At 45.3% G+C, this 17,446-nt stretch overlaps 1 protein-coding gene across 1 annotated transcript in view; it reads right to left on the bottom strand.

Moving 5' to 3' along the window:
- Nucleotides 1-3,668: 3,668 nt before the first annotated feature.
- The window catches only part of MED13L (mediator complex subunit 13L), a 94,161-nt gene continuing 80,383 nt past the window's right edge, over nucleotides 3,669-17,446 (bottom strand). Inside the window, exons 23-31 of the mRNA XM_041420490.1 lie at nucleotides 17,209-17,397; nucleotides 15,575-15,798; nucleotides 14,986-15,128; nucleotides 13,654-13,812; nucleotides 12,274-12,450; nucleotides 10,004-10,158; nucleotides 7,955-8,116; nucleotides 7,539-7,651; nucleotides 3,669-6,522 (exon numbers count right to left, since the gene is read on the bottom strand). Coding sequence (XP_041276424.1) covers nucleotides 6,390-6,522; nucleotides 7,539-7,651; nucleotides 7,955-8,116; nucleotides 10,004-10,158; nucleotides 12,274-12,450; nucleotides 13,654-13,812; nucleotides 14,986-15,128; nucleotides 15,575-15,798; nucleotides 17,209-17,397 — 1,455 coding nt within the window. The 3' untranslated portion in view covers nucleotides 3,669-6,389. The remainder of the gene's footprint in view (nucleotides 6,523-7,538; nucleotides 7,652-7,954; nucleotides 8,117-10,003; nucleotides 10,159-12,273; nucleotides 12,451-13,653; nucleotides 13,813-14,985; nucleotides 15,129-15,574; nucleotides 15,799-17,208; nucleotides 17,398-17,446) is intronic.

Below are 17,446 nucleotides of genomic sequence, written 5' to 3'. Positions count from 1 at the left end.
GTGCCATGGCAGTGTGTGCCATTGCAGCATGGGGCACTGCAGCGTGTGCCATGGCAGCACGGGGCACTGCAGTGTGTGCCATGGCAGCAGAACCCTTCCCCACAACCGCAGCTTAACAGGGGGAAAGAAATCCAAGGGCAATTACTTGGAACTGAAATGTTGCTGAAGGCAGGAGCCCAGGCAGCTGCTCACAGCACCGTTCTTTTAGCACTTCCATGGGCCATTACCCTGCTGGGATTAAGAGCCCCCTGCCCTGCCATGCGCACCCTGCCCCATCACCTGCCTCTCCTGGCCTGTCTTTTCCCCAGGCACTAATGAAATTACCACCGAGACTGATTACAAGTGGGGTGGAGCACTTTGACCAATGAACCCACACCTGCTCGCGTGGTTGACCTTTAATGATCCAGCTCTGTGGCTCTGCAGTTTAATTTGATTTTTTAAAGCCTGGTTTAGGGAGAAGCTGGAGTTTCATTTGCCATCAAAACATGACCCCTGCTGGAGGACCAAGGATGTGACATTCAGTTATTCATGTGGACAACCCCACACAGAGAATGGCACAGATGTGATTAATGTGATATGATACAGCTGTCACTGGCTGCGGGAAATCACAGACAACTAAAAAAATGTTGGCTTAAAAAGACTTCTTATTCACCCAACTGCAAAGGTAAAAAAGTTTTTCTGGGTATTGTTTTTTGGTTGGTTGGTTGTGGTTTTGGTTTTATTTTTGGGGTTTTGTTTCATGCATGGGATTGTGCTTTACAGAATTGCAGGAACCAGTGAGCTTTTCCTGCAGGGCTCTGTGTGTGTGTAATCTTTTTTTAATGGGGGTTCTGGATATCAAATCTTCTGGCAGAAAGTTCTCAAACACTCGTAGTAGCCGCAGTGCATTTGAGGATGTAGTTTGTTCCTAGATTTATACCAGCCTGACATTTTCCCAATGGCAAAATATTTAAATAAAAACAAAGAGAGTGTCAGGCTGGTAGGAGTTTTTTAAACATATGTCTAATTTAGTGTGTAAGAAAAATAAATTCCACTTGTGAGTGCCCTAGCCCTGCCCTGGTTGCCACGTGGGCTGCAGCAGTTCCTGCTGGCCTGGCTGTGTCTTTTAAAAGGGCCCAGCTGGAGTGAGCATCACTGCCCGGGGAGCAGCTGATGTTGCTGGGTAGATGACAGAGGTTCTGCAGGGACAGGTATTGCTGAAATGAAACATCTGACCAACAGGAAAAAGTGCATGTGCTGCGGGAAGGAACCCACATTCCTGGGATGTGAAGGTAGAGGAGGTGGCTGGGTACCAGGGGTTGGCTAAGAGCTGAAAGCTTTGGGGAGCAGAGGAGGTGTCAACAGCAGAGGCTGCTGTAGTATCCTCAGAGCCACATGAGAGTGGCTGTGGAATGGGACCAGACCCTGTGGAGCAGCCAGCGAATTCCAGCAGGTGTTGTAGGACCACAAAACATGTTCCTGTAGAAAGAGTCCCCAGCAGTGCCATGTCCTGCTGGCTTGCTGCAAAGGGGCCCTTGTGCTAAGCTAGTTTTTAACCTTGATTCTGAGAGGTTTCAATAAGTAGCTCTTACAGGGAAAGCTGGTGTTTATCAGATAAAGGAGCTGTATGGGTTTGGCTTCCATGAGCTGTACTGGAGATGTGTGTCCATGATTGCAGTGGCTGACAGGGCCTGGTGTGGTAGAACAGGACTGCTCATGCAGAATGGCTCAGACTGGAGCCTGCCCTGCCTGGAGCATTGCTCCTCTGAGATCCCAGCACTGACAGCTCAGGGCAGCCTGAATTCCCAGCTGGCCTCACACAGACACTGGGGCTATCTTCTTCCAGGTCTCTGCAGAGCATTTCAGGTTGCAAACAGCCCTGAGGTTTCCACGTCCCGTGGGACGTGCTGTGGGATCGCTCCTTTGATACCTGGAAGGAGAACAGCCAGTGCAGCACAAACCAGCAGTGCCACTTCAACTTTGTCCAAGGGTTAAGGTTCAGGGTCAAAATAGGGAAGCGGAAGCTGCATCATTTTATAAATCCTGCTTTGTTGTCAAAGACCAAAGCCTTCCTGTTTGGGGATGCAGGGCTGTTCCATTTCCACTGTAAATGGTGAGAGACTGCCCATAAACCTTATGTTTACTTCACTATTTCTGATGCTTTCTACATGTGCTGAAACAGCTTTCAGGTGGCCATGACATTTTGTCAAAAATAGAGCTGGCAGTTGGGAAAGGAAAAGTAGTTTAATGTCAGCCTAATCTTAAAAAGCATTTTCTTTACTGGAGTTAAAGAGCTGAGTCCATCACCACAGTGTTGCACACATTTGTTGTAGATATGCTGTTATTGTTACAAATAACTGAGATTTCAGTTTTTTCATTCAGGTTTTCCTTACAGGCCTCATGGAACAGAATATTTGATTGGTAGGTTTTTTGTCTATGAAGCCAGTGAATTAGACACAAAGTAATCTCCATGTAACAAATACTGCTCTGCAGTAATTGCAAGTACTTGCAGCTCTCCCAGGAAAAGACCAAAATGTAACTGTTCTGTACAAACTTGGGTACGGTAATTGAACTGTGTCATTTAGTACCATAATTTACAGTAGTACAGTGAAGTAAAAGATACAAGCTTGAAAGTTTTAAGAAAAAAGGTAAAATCTTAGGGCCTATTTTTGTAACTATCTGAATTCAGAACTAAAATGCACCAAAATTCAAGTGGGCAAGAATTAACATCTACTGAGGAAATCCCAAATGGCCATTAAGAAGACATGGAAAGGAGTGGCAGTTCCTCCATCCAGTCACTGGAGATGTCATGGGATGCTCATGTGGGCTCCAGCTCATGGAAAATAGGAGTTCTTTTAGGATACTTTTTGAGGGAGTGAGCCACAAAGATCAGCTGTGAGATGCTTAGAGTGTGCAGAAACTCCCCCATCCCCTTTTGCCAGCCAGCTGTAACAGGGGCTGTCCCTGCAGCCTGGGGTGGCACAGCTGGCTCCAGCCACCCCACACATCCTGGCATGTCACAGCTGTTCTGTTCATTAAATGTCATTTTTGGTACTTCTGTGTTTGGGAATGACTCTGCAAATCCCAGAGTGTCTTGCTCTGAAGGGACCTCCTGGGGTCCAACAGTCCAACCCAGCCCTGCACCCAGCAGTTACATTTAGCACAGAATTCACAATTAGCACAGAGTCTCAGGGTATCCTGAGCTGGGAGGGACCCCCAAGGATCATGGAATCCAGCTCCTGTGGGCTGGGGATTCTGCAGCTCCTCTGGGAAGCCTGAGGCCATGGCTCTGGTCCCTCATCCAGGGCTGTCCTGCAGCCACCATGGCCCTGTCCCCATCCCTGTGCAGGGAGAGGGGCCAGGCCTGACCTGCCCCTGACAGCTCCTGTTGGAGACTCACCTGCTGCACATGGAGAAGTTCATCCATCACTGATGGACCCCTGGGTTTGGAGCAGCCCATGGAAAGCAGCCACTGCTCCCGTGGCACTGGATTATCCCAGGCTGCTCCCACCCACCCCGGCAGGATTTTCCATCCTTGGCATCAGTGACACCCACTGTCCCCTCACAACAGCCATGTTTGAAACATTCCATTCCAGTTCCATTCACAGCTCTGCATCTGCACCTTGCAATTCCTTCCCTGGGAATGCCAAAACTCAGAGCTCGATACAAGAATAAAACCGCACCAACAGTTTCAGTAATTCAATAATTTATTCATCTAAAAAAGTGTGTAAAAGTATATAGCTCTCATCCACAAGGTATATATGAATGACATTTAAAATGGAGGTCTTTTATTATTATTGTTTCTTTTTATCAAAGTCTTTTTTAGTGTATTGTACCAGCGATATACTGTAGATTTAAAATGAACTTCACATTTTTTTTTGTTTTCTTTCAAATTGTCGGCTATATATAAAAGAAGCTCACTGCAGAATGCTCAGAGGAAAAAAAAAAAAAAAAGAAAACAAAAAGAAATTCAGAACTCCCCAGAAATGTACAGCTTTTACATTTAAAAAAGGTTCTGAAATATACATACAAGCATGCTGGACATTCCCCACCCTCCCGCTCCCTTTAGCTCAAACAACTGTAATAATAATTCTGATTTAGGCATGATTTTCCAAAGTTAGAAATAAAAAAAAAAAATAATAACTTTCTTCACTCTGTAGGAAAGCCAGGGCTTGTACATTTCAGATTAATTCAGTAAAAAACTCACAAGTAAAATAATGCATATTTAAGAGAAATATTATACAGAACTTCTCACACTGAAGTACATAAGATTTTTCTTTAAAATCTATTGCCATTCATTTATTTTGCACAAAAACGTATAAATATGTCACCAGCTTCTCTTAACTTAAAAAAATTAAATAAAAGACACCAGATGAAAACTACTCCTTGCTGCCCTTTTTTTCATTTCTAATTTTTGCTTAGAACCAGGTTTGTGGGGAAGAAACACCCCTGGATAAAAACGGCCCATTTAAAAACAATAAGCAAAATAATAATCCAAAGTTCAGATGAATCCTGGGAACAAATAACCCCCAAATGGTAAAAGATTACAAATGTCTACTTTACATTGTTTTCCTCCCCAAGTTAAATTTTTTATACAAGTTTACAATCTTCATCTTTTTATGCTCTTCAAAAGGCTTTGAGAATTTTTTTTTCTGATTAAGAAAAAATAGTACTGCAATATTTTTAAAGTCAATTTTACACTGTACACCTTAGATACAAATGGTTTGATATCAGATTTTTTTAACCTATACATTGCAAAGAGGACACCCACACAGAGGGGTGGAGCAGGGAAGGAAATAATCCATTTACAGGTTTCCTCTCCTGCCTTCACCTTCTCATTACACAAGCAATTCTTTTTTTTTTTTCTTTTATTATTTTATATAATTTGTTTTAAATGTTACATTATCTCAAGAAAAATACTTTTTAAAATCATAGAATTTCATTTTTTTTAACCAGAACATGAAAGTCTTTTGGAAGAACTCTAAACTTGGTAGTTTTTCTTCACAGCCAGGGGAGGGGTCACCCAGCCTGATGCAAGTGCCTGACCCTGGCCCCCTCCTGCTGCCCAGTGCACCCCCAGAAATGAGGGAATGGGGCTGGAATAGGAACCCCTGGGAGCCTGGAATGAAGGAGTCATAAAAATACTTCAATTAGCCATTAACCTTCCCAATGGCAATCATTTCACTAAACAAAGTAACTTTGCCACCACAGTGGTGTAACTTCAAGTACTAATTTAATGATATAATTTTTAAAAATTATTTCTTTGAAATAATATTCCTATAGTCAGAAAAAATACACCAGATTTGTGACTGATTTAGTGTAAACAAAAACCGTATTTTTGGATATGTACATGGACGAGTCTGCCCAGAATTCAAGGGCAACTTGGCTTTCAGTAAATACTTTTCTAGCATCACTAAATTTACTGGAAATATATTTCAATCATAGCTCTACAATAGAATAATTTGCCACTTTCCACTTGCCCTGAACTGGGCTTTAAAGTATTTTTTCCTCCCTACCTCCCTCTCACTCTTCTCCCTTAGGTAGTGTTATCCTTCATTAACACTGGCCATTCCTTGCTTTAACCAGGCTAAACACAGGGGAGAATTCCTTAAAATACAATATCTCCTTACCAGAACATGCTTTCCTTCCCAGACTTTGATTGTTATGAGCTTCTTTTGATTTCCAGGTCAGAAGAGTGAGAGGTCTGTAGATAAATAACCCTACAGTGGAACGGAGCTGGATTTTTAAGGTATTTCTACTGTTCCTGGTCCTTTATAATTTAATCCCTCCCCTCCCCAAACCTAAAAATAAATAAAGTATCTCCAGACCATTCATATCTACATGGACAGGTAACAAATGCATGCATTCATCCCAATCCACTCTGACAGGAACTCCAGGTAGACAGAAAACTCCAATATTTATACGAGACTACAACTGTGTGGTTTTGTGTTTGTGGTTTTTTCTTCCTGCAAAGTCCCAGTTTACGACGATCAAACAACGAAACACCTGAACTGGTCACTACAAGGTGGTTTTTACTTGGAGGGCTGACACTGCTCGTGGGTCTTTATCAGTTCCTAATGCAAAAAGATCCTGTAGTCTTCCTTAAAAAAATAAAATATTAAAAAAAATAATCACGCTGACCAGTAGTTACTGAGCCACCAAACTAACACTGGCTTGAGGTTACTCTGTGTTCACTGTTCTTGGATGTTCCCAGATTTTGGACTGAAGCTGCCAGAGATGTTAATGGGTAGTTTAGTTTTGAACACTGCAGAATTCACATGTGCTTTTGGAGGAACAGAAGCACAGCACAGGACTGGTCTGAAGAGAAGCAAACGGAGCTCTTTGCAGCTCGTGGCACGTTCCCGGGCGGAGGGGAGAAGCAGCCAGAAGAACAAGTGCTCGTGTGTGTCCTACAGGATGTTCATGATGGCGTTGTAGAGCTGGGTGAGCACCACGAAGTGCACGGGCAGGCAGGAGCTGCGGTCCTGCGTGGCCGGGTTACACGTGAGCCAGGACAGGGCGTTGTACTGCTCCAGCACGAACCTGCACAGCGAGGCAGAGACATCACAGCCTGCCCGGGGGTGTGAGTGGGCTCTCCTGGACCTACACCCTGACAGAGCTGCCAGCGCGTTGGCAAAGGAGGAACCTCACTGAAAAGCAGGAGGGTTTAGCTTTGCTATGTCTGAACTATTTGCATGAAGGCTCTCCCAAACACACACAGATTCTAGACTCACAGTGGTTCAAATGCCTTGGGGATTGAACACCTCTGCCTCTCTGAGGCCCCTGTGCCAGTATTTGCTCACACTGTTCCTGTGATCCTCTATATCTAATTGCAATTTCTCATCTTGTAACTTGTGTTTGTTGCATCTCATCCTTTCCCTGTCCACTGCATTCTCATTTTACTTAATACCTGGGACACCTGTGAGAGCTCAGTCCTCCAAGAGGATGCAAATTCAGATCTTCTAGAATAGTACACCCCCAAATTCCTTAGATTAGACATTCCTGTTCCTTGCTGATGTTTGTTCACTGGGGTGTCCCACACTGTGTGCCCTCATCACACAGATCTGTGTCCAGTCCCCAAAGGTGGGATGGAGGTAAACAGGCCCCACACCATCCTGAACAATAAAACACACACCCTACATGCATTCAGGAAAAGTGTCTCCTTTATACCCCAATGCTAGCACAGTAGCATCAGTGCTTTTACCTCCTCCTACAAATCCACTGGGTTTGGTGAGGTAAGATACTGAGTGGCACAGCTCAGATTAGATGCCAGGAGAACAGAAAAGTCTGGGTGGGGGGCAAACCATGATGTCCCCCTGGCAAGGCTGAGCTGTTCTGAGTTTGCTCGGCATCATTGTGCACAACAGAGGGAGACCCATGGAATTCCCCCTCAAAGCCCTGCTCTGGTATCTCGGAGGACAAAATGCCCCAAGACACATAGGGCATGGCAGGGCTAGGAAGTGCTGATAAGTAACTGATAGGTTGGAAAGGTTACTCTGAAACCTCTGAGCTCAGTCCCCAAATGTTTAGGGCAGAAATGAAAACCTAAAGGGTGTTACCTCAAGACATCTGATGTAGTTTTAGAGTCAAGGGGGTGAGGAACTCGCTGAGAATTTCTGGCAGGTAGAAGCTCGTCTGTCTGCGCTACAGAGATGTGGTGATGGAGAGAGGCCTGTGCAGAGGGAAAGAGCAAAAATTAACTCCTCATACAGCAGGTACTGCTAAAGATTCCCAAGAAACACCCATTGTGAATCACCTCAGGACAGTGTGGGAAGTTGGCAGTTCTGTGTTGAACCCCCCATGACCACATGTATTTCCAAATTGATGGTAACAATTCTGAATAAACGGACTGGAGTTCTGCAGTTCTGGAGCAGGAGGTCTGAGGTTCACTCTGACACCACAGACTCCAACTGCAGCTTTTACAGGCATGGAAATAGCAATGGATAATGAGTGCTCCATGTGGAGCACGACAGACCTTCAGGAAGAGGGGACACTGGTTCTGTGCCTGGGGACAGGAGGACCAGAACCACTGCGGGAGGTTCTCCGCTTTGGCAGTCGACACAAAGTACCCCAGAGCCAGAGGCTGCTGCTTCAGCTCTTCGGGGGCTTCTCTGGAGAGGAGACGTTCACCTTGGCTCTGCAAGACAGCGAAAAGGCAGCTCTGGGGGTGTTGTCAATACAGCCCACTCCTGCAATGGTGACTTCATTTGCTAATTACTGTCCTGTGACAAATGAGCCCTCCTTCAGTCAGTCAGGAATCTTAGTCAAAGTTACCCAGGCCCTGCCTTATTCCCTGTAGCTGGGTTCTCCAGGCTTATGTTTCAGAAGCACTGTAGATTCCCAAACAGATGGGAGAGCAGTTCACTTCATCCATAAATGTCAGTAGGCTGAGAAAAAAAGGCAAAGATTCCACTGCACAGAAAGCAGCTCAATTACAAATCCCTCCCTCCCAATCCCTTCCAGTGGGTCTGGACAGGAATCCCAGGCAGGAAAAAAGCCTGGAGCAGGGGGCACTGGGAGCCCGGCACACGGGGCTGGTGCCCAGCCATCAATTATTGCCCTGACCCCAGGCCCACGGGGGGATGATCACACACTGCTGCTCTGCTAAAGCCAAACATTACACTGCAATTACCAGGCCTGGCTTAATGGTTAATGGGAATTACTCGGGTTCAGCTGGAAGGGGCTTGTCCAGGGCTCTGGGCTCAGGCCACGAACCTTCCAGGGCTGCTCCCAATGGATGCAGCTCCACTGAAAGCAAGCTCTGCATAGAAGTGGGACAGAATGGATTGCTGAGGGAACTGGGGAGAGAGAAAGTGAGGAGTTGTGGTTTATGTCTGCAGGCTTTGGCAGCAGAATTTAGAAGTTTTCAAACACACCAGTTTGGAATAACTGGGACAGCAATGTGCTGTTATCGAGCCTTTGATGGGAGACTTGCACAATCCACACAAGGTGGTTGTGGGCTGAGCTTACAAAATACAGGATTAGTATTTCTGTGGCTGAGGCAGAAGGCATTTCTCCCTCACTGACTGTATTAAAGCTCCACTGAGGTATTTTGGCAGGGCTTGCAAGGGAAATACAGGTAGGACTTTCTACGTCCAGGGGTGAAACTACCACCATTTAGTCAGTCATGTTCAGGAGTTAGAATTCTGATCTGGAGACATCTCATTGACATGTCATAAATGGTATAAAAGTTACCCTGTTTATCTTAAAATATTATTTAGTAAAGAAGTAATATGCTACTACTTCAAAGTTAATACTTCTGGAACAAAACTTCACAGACACTTGCGAAGCACAAAACTTCGACCTAATTGTGATGGAAACCATTTGAAGAGAACAGCTCAGTCTTACATGATTAAATGGAGGAGTGAAAGAGTTTCATCAAACCTGATCCAAGCTAAGCCAATTCAAAAAAAATAACATGAACTACCAAAAATAATTTGCATTTTAAGTAATCACTGATGTTGGAACTGACTTTATAAAAACCACTTCAAACAAAAATAACTCCCAAGTGCTGTGTGCTCTGGGCTAAATATTCCTAAGAAAACAACATCTGCATAACCATCCAGCACCTGCGGAGTTTCCATGGCAGAGGTTCATCACTGGGAGAATTCTCTCCCACTTGCCTCCCCTGAAATCCATGGGAACAGGGCTGTCACAGCTTCCCTTCTCTCAAAGACTTGTCACTTCATGCCAGAGACATTCCATAGGCATTTCCAGGAAAGAATGGATGAGTACAAATTAAATCTATGCAGGGTCATCAGCTGTGGCTGTGCCACACAAAAATAAAGCTGTTCTCCTCCTGCTCTCTCCCCCTCAATTATCCACCAACAATTAACTTGGAGGGTGCAAACAGCCATTGCAGAGACACCTCCAGCAGTATTTAACCTTCAATTTTAACCTAATTTTTGCTCGCTGTTAAGCTAATTATGTGTCAGGATCTAAAGGAAAAAGATTTTGTTGGAGGATTTGGATCTTTCTTTGTATTTTATTTTAAGTGCTGTTCCCTATGGTGCTCCAGCCTTACCCTACTGTGATGGTAGTGAGATCCCACTCCAGTGCCAGATGGTGATCCAGGGGAAGGAACTGGGGAAGAATTTGGTGAAGAGTGAAGATTCCCTGTTATCAAAATTCTAATGTCATTGTCCATGTCATCTGGGAATGGAAGGTCAAACATGTCATCTGAAAAGGAAAAGAAAGGAAAATCATTTCCAATTATGTGCTATACTCTTTTCTCTAGAAAGTTTTTATAATGCATTACCTTTCCCTTTATTTATTGACTTTCCCTTTTTTCTTTTACGTACTCCCAAGATAGATGAAAGCAGAGATAATGATTTTCATGTTTAATCCCCCTTAGAACCTTTGACTGTAACCACACAGACATGAAAGGGAGAGTTGGCAGGCAGCTATTGGAATAATGAATTTTAGCAGTGGCCACAGAGTGAACAGAATTCCCATTGCAGCAACTCCATAAAATCCAGACTGAATTTTGTAACGAAGAACTGGGACCTCTGTGTAGCTGGTCACAGGGAACCCTAAACACTAAACCCCTAAAACCTGGAATCATCACACACAGCTCCAGTGCTGCTGCCACAGGTGCTGCTCCTCAGGCTCCCAGAGCTGCACTCCAGCTCCAACCTCTGGGAACAGCCCTGGCAGCTCCAGGGAAACTGCCTCTGGAATCTGTGAGGACAGCAAGGCCTTCCTCACAGCAAAGGGCTCGTGATTCTTTCAGACACTGCACCAGGATCCCCAACAAAGCAGCCTTCATATCCCACTTTCACCTCAGGAGTTCCACATACCTCGTTAGCGTAATTGGCTGGATTAATTTGGTTTATGTTAATAGAGGGGGAGGGCTAACGATACAAGGAAGATGTGTTTGCCTTATGCATTCCATTACTCATCATCTGCACACAGGTTACAATACTCTGAGAAAGTTATGGGAGAGAAGGATATGGCACCATCAACACAGAGCCAAAAATTACAGCATCACAATATGGTTTAGAGGGGTTTTTCTTATCCAGATTTCTCAGCAGGCAAAGAAATCCAAGTGTATAATGACATTTAAAGTGCATTTTAGTGGGTAGACAGCTATAGTGGGAACTGTCTGAATTAACTGCATTAATTAGAATTGTAACCAAATTTATACTAAAACACAAAGCCCTAAATAGAAGTCATGCATCCTACATATAATAAACAATAAATAACAATTTCTCTTGAAAGAGATGAATTTACTCCATATAAAATGGAAAAGTCTGTGTGCCCTGAACTAATGTCACCTGAAACCCCAGAACTGAAACAGGCAGGTGGTTGTTTTCCTTCATCTCCCAAAGAGAACTTCTAGATTGCTGGAGCAATGTTATAACTGAAGTTTATTAACTTGTGTCCTACAGCCTCAGTAAACAAACCACAGCTAATATCATGCTCTGCTTGGCCCCTAGAGCAGAAATGAGCTGGCTAATGGCAGCAGGAAGCAGCTTAATCATTAAGTAGAGCAGAGTTAAGAAAATTAAATTTAACACCATTTTGGAAAAGGCCATTCTTGTACCTGACTCTAATTAACATCTGCAGCACCAACGGGCAGGTTAATGCAGGTTAATGTTTGTCATGCTCGGGAGGGATCCCAGTGCCTCCTGGGACAGGGATTGAGAGGGGCAACTTCCCTTCAGAGGCCCTGGGACATTTCAGGAGGGACAGATCAAAGCAGTACCCTGCCCTCCTCTCCAGCCCAACTGCCCTCCTCATTAATACAGCCACTGTACGTGTTTGTAGCTACTCTTGGTTTAAATTGCTTTGCACTCATTTAAAGGATTTGGGACAAAGCAGGAAAATGCTTATTTGGATATAAAGCATTAACCAGAGTCTTGCTGACTCAGACTGCAGGTTCAGTGTAAAAGCACTCCGGGGGCATCAGGAAATCTCAGGTTGGGATATTTTCCCTACTCAACCACAAGTGCCTCCTTCGTGTCAGCTCTGCACTCAGCAGAGCACGATGTGAAGCACGACTGGAAACAGTGGCTGGCCTCAGCGAGTCACAACAAGCCAAAGCACGTTCTGGTCTGTGCCACTTGGTGCACTGGCTGGTCCTTGTCCCTTCGGGAACAAACCAGCGTGACTCTGGAAGTACACTCGGGGAGGGCGCAGAGTCTCCCCCCTGGAGCTGGAGTCCAGCATGGTTCCCTTGCCGGGGTGCTGTGGGGTCTGTGCAGAACCCCGGTCCCCTTGGGGGTTCATTCCTGCCCAGCTCAGCTCTGCTGACGCCCTGGAAAAGCCCCAGGGGATTTCCCCCTCACTCACCGTTGGTGGGGCTGAAGCCATCCTCGTTGGGGTAATTTGCAGGTGCCACCTGGATGGTGGCAGAGGTGGGGAACACCAGGATGTGTGTGCAGGAGGCATCCTGGGGGGTGTTGAGCTGGGACGACTGCAGGTTCAGCGCCGTGCTGCGCCCAAACACCGAGCCCATCGTCACCGCGTCTGGGGGGACAACACAACGGCACAGGTGGTCACTGCACCACCTCCCAAACGTGCTCTGTGTCCAGGGACACCTCTGCCCATCCCACCTGCTCTGCAAATGCACACACACGGCTGAAGGGCCTTATCTTCAGAAGATTACATTGCTGCAAGAGCCTGACATTAAGATCACCAGCCCCACCTCTCCTGTCATTCTGCTGGCTCTTAATCAGAGCAAGTTAAATTGATTTTTCACACCCATCTCTGTAGAATTATGAAATACACCCCACTTTGGTCGATGTGAACACAAAAATAAAGCCACACAACAATAAAGTTTCTCTCTCCTCCTGCTCTATTCTTCTCAATTACCCAAGAACAATTAACTTGGAAGGTGCAAATACTCAATGCAGAGACACATTCTTCAGCAGTATTTAACCAGCACATTCAATTTTAACCTAATTTTTGCTTGCTGTTGACCTAATTATGTGTCAGGATGTAAAGGAAAAAAAAATTCTGTTGAAGGATTTAGGTCTTTCTTTGTGTTTTACTGTGATATGAAAAAAGCCTCACTTGCCATCTGTTTTCTCACATTACAAAATTTCTGCTTTGAAAATATTCAACATGATAAGTAATTTTCAAGCTCAATTAATTCTGCTCTGTATTAGTCTTTTCTTTCTAAACTTAAAAAACCCCAGAGTGGTTTGTAAGGATATGTTAAGGATGCGTCACCACATACATTAAAAAGTACGTGCTTGGGTAAAACAACAAAGGGAACCTCAGCATTAAATTTCACTTTAACTTAAGCCCATGGACTGCTGCTTGTAAGTGAACTCTCTAAATAACTTCAGCATGTGAGAAGGCAAATGGGCTTATTCTTATTCCCATTTCCATAGGCTCCTGCTCATTCCCACTGCGCCTCCTCCGGGCACAAGGGTGTCTGTGATGCCACTTCCAGCCCATGGGAACTGGGCTGCCTGAGCCCATGGGCTCCCCAGGGAACAGATCAGCAATTTGGCAGTGGCCTAGAGTCACCTTCCCTCAGGAAACTGCTCTCACATAGCATCTCTCCATGGTATTTTGGGGAATTCTGCTGGCTCAACCTATTTTCTGCCACACGTAGCCATGCTAGTCAAGTTCTTCACAGAAATCCCACGATTAATGTGCCTAAGTGTGAAATGCCATAAAAGAACAGTTTTTCTGGCATTGCCATAGCTGGCTAAAACATACCTGGCATCACCACGAATGATCCCTGTGGCTCCATGGCAACGAGGCAGGCACTGAGGATGGAGGGGGAATCTGCTGCAGAGATGCCGCACATGCGGCAAACCTCCTTCAGCTGTTTGCTGATTGTCTGCAGGGAGCACTCCCCGAGCAGGATACTCCAGTCTGCAAGGGAAAAGCATCACGGGAGGACAGAGCTGATGCAGAGCTGGCGGAGCCAGCACCCACCTGGAAACAGCAAAACATTCCCAACACTTGGCATTTTCCTAATCCCAAACTATCCAGGACTGACTCCTGTGCACACGAGAGGTCTGGCCCTGCAAACTGAGTGCTTGAGGAGTTCCTGTGGAATGTTTTTATTCCATGGCAGACTGTTGGCTTTCCTTGTTCAATACATTTTTTCCCAAGACCCTTCTGTTTGCTTAGTGATGTTTAAGTGGAAGAATCACAACTGAATCCTGTCTCTATTTCTGTGTCAGGATAACTTCGTTCAGAAATTTCTCTAACCTCTGGTAAGGCCCCCAACTTCCCGTGGAAGGACAGTGTGCAAATCCTGCACAACACGAGGGAGTAGCATCAGACTCAGGGCACAAGCAAGGAAAGGTTTATGGAAACCAATACAGGAACAGTGCCAGGGCAGGACTGCAGCCAGCTCTCCTGTAATCCATGCTGTTATGGCCCATGAAATTCCAGTTTGGAGGATCCTGGTGATTTCTCTGCCAGGTACTTTACACTCAGATCTACTTGGTCAAGTGGGCATCACTATCAAGACAACAATGGGGACAAAGGGAGAGAAAGGGCTTCAGCAACCCTGGTGTTGATTATAAACTCCTAAGGAGTCCTGCCTGGGAAGCCTGGATATCTGGCTTTCCATCCAGGTTTGCCCTCACTAAACTCTGGCAACATAAACAACAGTCTATCCTGTCTGTGACAGAATTTGGCAAACCTTGTTTACCTTTTGTAAGGTCATGGTTCTAGGAAGCAGAGAGAGGACTTGGGAAGGTTAAGCCAAATTCACCCTATCTAACACCACTGTGTGATGGCAGAGTCTCAGCAAGGCTGCAGGTGATGCAAAACTGAGAGGAATGGCTGAGTCCCCATCCCTAGAAGTGTTCAAAAGCTGTGTGGATGTGGCACTTGGGGACATGCATCAGTGGTGGCTTCAGCAGTACTGGGGGACAGTTGGACTTATGAGCTCAGAGGGCTTTTCCAACCTAAACAATTCTGTGGCTATGTGATTATCACTCTCAGTTTTGAAAGGTTTGTGATCAGTTCAGAGCCATCCTGCCTTGCACCCTGGCTCCCTGTCCCACTGCCCACGCTGGGACAATTGCACACCTTTCAGCTCCCCGTGGCCCAGGCGGCCCAGGCGCCCGATGACGACTCTCCACGGCAGGGATGTCATCTGGACAATGCCAATGCACCATTCCCACAGCTTCTGCAGCCCGATCTTCCGGGCAGACAACTTGCTCCTCCTTGACCTGCAGGGGAAAGAATTAAACAAAACAGTGAGAGGACAATCAAGGACAATATTCAGATTTCTGTTCTCTCTAATTATGTCACTGTTTACTACCTACAGAGTTCTGGGCAGTCCCTAACTTACCTTTTATTACTACTAGCAAGAAAAACTACATGTCTGCTTTCAACACTGTTACTGCAGTGCCATCAAACTGCTGAGCAACACACCAGGTGTTCCTCAAGGTAAGATTCGTAAGCAAAAAAGATTTAAAACAAATTGTAAAACAAGTGTAACTAAGTCACTTTTCCCCATGCAGATCTGAAAATCTGGAAGTGCCAACTGAAATGTTCTCACTGTAACACCAGCATGATCTCCTGAGCAGGAAAGGGGATGGAAGGGACGTGCAAGGAGCTGGTGAGGGATGACTCCAGACATGGATCCATGGGAGAAGCCAAGGGCAGTAAGTACCTGCTGGGCAGGTCAATGTTGACAATGCAGGTCTCCAGCAGCTCCCCGTGCAGGTCGGTGCAGGACGCCAGGAGCCAGCGCTGGTCGTGGGACAGGCAGTACCCGACAAAGAGCACGTTGTATTTCTGACTGGCCTCTCCAAACGTCTCTCCCAGCTCTGTCTGCTTGTCTTTGATGGGGGCCAGGATGAAAGGAGGTGAGTACAGCTGGATTGGGCTGGGCCTCTGCAACAGAGTCAGCACAACCATCAGGGGATAGATCAGAAACTACTGAACACAAGGAACACACACACACACTGGCAGCGAGTACAGAGACAGGCAAGCGTGAAACAATGAGGAAATTCAAAGCATTCCTAGTCAGGAGGGAGATTGGGAAAAGGGGGTTATAGACAATTCACTGCTGCCAGCTAAAGCTGATGCGTTCAAACCTTATCTAAAGATTTCGTTTTATGTACAGGGGACCCAGCGTATGAAAGCAGTCTTTGGACCAGTCACTGACACAGGCAGGAGTTTAAATCAGCTGTCAGATCCTCCTGTCCCTTAATCATCTTTAGGGCCTTGGCTGGATTTGCTCCAGTGTATCTGAGTTTCTTGTTCTGAGGAGCCCAGAAGGGAGGAGGATAAGCACCTCCCTGGCTGTGCTGCAGCACCTTCCCAAGGCAGCCCAACTGCTGCTCCTTGGGAGCATCCATGATGTCCAACACGACCTCCAGGTCATCTTCTGCAGAGCTGCTTCCCACATGGGCACCCCAAACCCATCTTTGCCTTGGAACTCTTCTCTGGAGAACACACAGGAGGGGCCTCACCAGACATGTTCCATAATTAAAAAACAGTCAGGGTATTTTCTTAATTCTTCAGCAAAGTTTGGGAGTCTGCAGTGCAGACTGAGAGAAAATGTATAAAATTCAATAAACAGAGATTAATTAAATACAGTAAGTAAATGCCAATAGGTTTGGCTTTGCATGTAGGTTTTTAAACCTTCCCAAGCAGCTTTTTATGCCAAGGTAAATGTTTAAGTGTTTAGTTGGTCCATTAAATCTAAATAAAATATTCATAGTTATCTTTCAAAGAATGCAAAACATTCATAGAAAGTAGGATGGATTATTCTTCCTTTGAAATCCCTGAAATTCCAGAATCAGGGGTTTAATATTTACAGTTTAAAATAGATAAAAGATAAGCCCATTGAAGAGGGGGATTTCTCCATTACCTCAGGGAATTAATATAACATCCACAATTAGGCACAGGAACTTATTTCATATATATGCATATATATGTGAATAGAAATAAAGGTTGGGTTTAAACTCTGGTTGGAGCACTGTAGACTGAAACCACAGAATGACTCAGAACCCCAACTAACGATGTTCATTTTCTCTTCTTTCACACTTTAACCTTTTACTTTATGAGTGAAAACCAGAAGCTTAGAATGTTTTGAAAGCAAGTTAGCCTGCTGTTTTTGTTACTATTTTCTATTCCATTAATATAGAATATTAATGCTTGCCTTTTCTCTTTGCATCATCATTGCCTTCTATACCTTTAAAAAAATCCCCCAACAAGTATTTTCTCTACTCTTTGATATTTGAGGAAAGTGGTTATAGTTTATTAACAGACTTTGATTTACTTGCCACCAATACCAACCTCAGGATTTTTGAGGGTCATCTCAATGCTGGCAGCTGGCCCAAAGCCTGTGAGGGACTTGATGTGGATCTGTGTGGGCAGGGGCCTCCTGCACTGGCAGTACACAGAGAACGCCAGAGACTTCAAGTGCTGAATGTAGAAAACCTGTTCATCCTTCATTGTCTGCAGCATGTACTGGCAAGGCACAATCTGTGGAATTCAGACACACAATACAACAGGGCTGAGAGGCTTCCAGGAG

The sequence above is a fragment of the Onychostruthus taczanowskii genome, unplaced genomic scaffold (genome assembly GCF_017590055.1).
Source record: "Onychostruthus taczanowskii isolate IOZ18803 unplaced genomic scaffold, ASM1759005v1 scaffold64, whole genome shotgun sequence".
In the NCBI taxonomy this organism is placed as follows: Eukaryota; Metazoa; Chordata; class Aves; order Passeriformes; family Passeridae; genus Onychostruthus; species Onychostruthus taczanowskii.
Note: the sequence above shows the minus strand (reverse complement) of the source record. Positions and strands in the feature narration are given on the sequence as shown.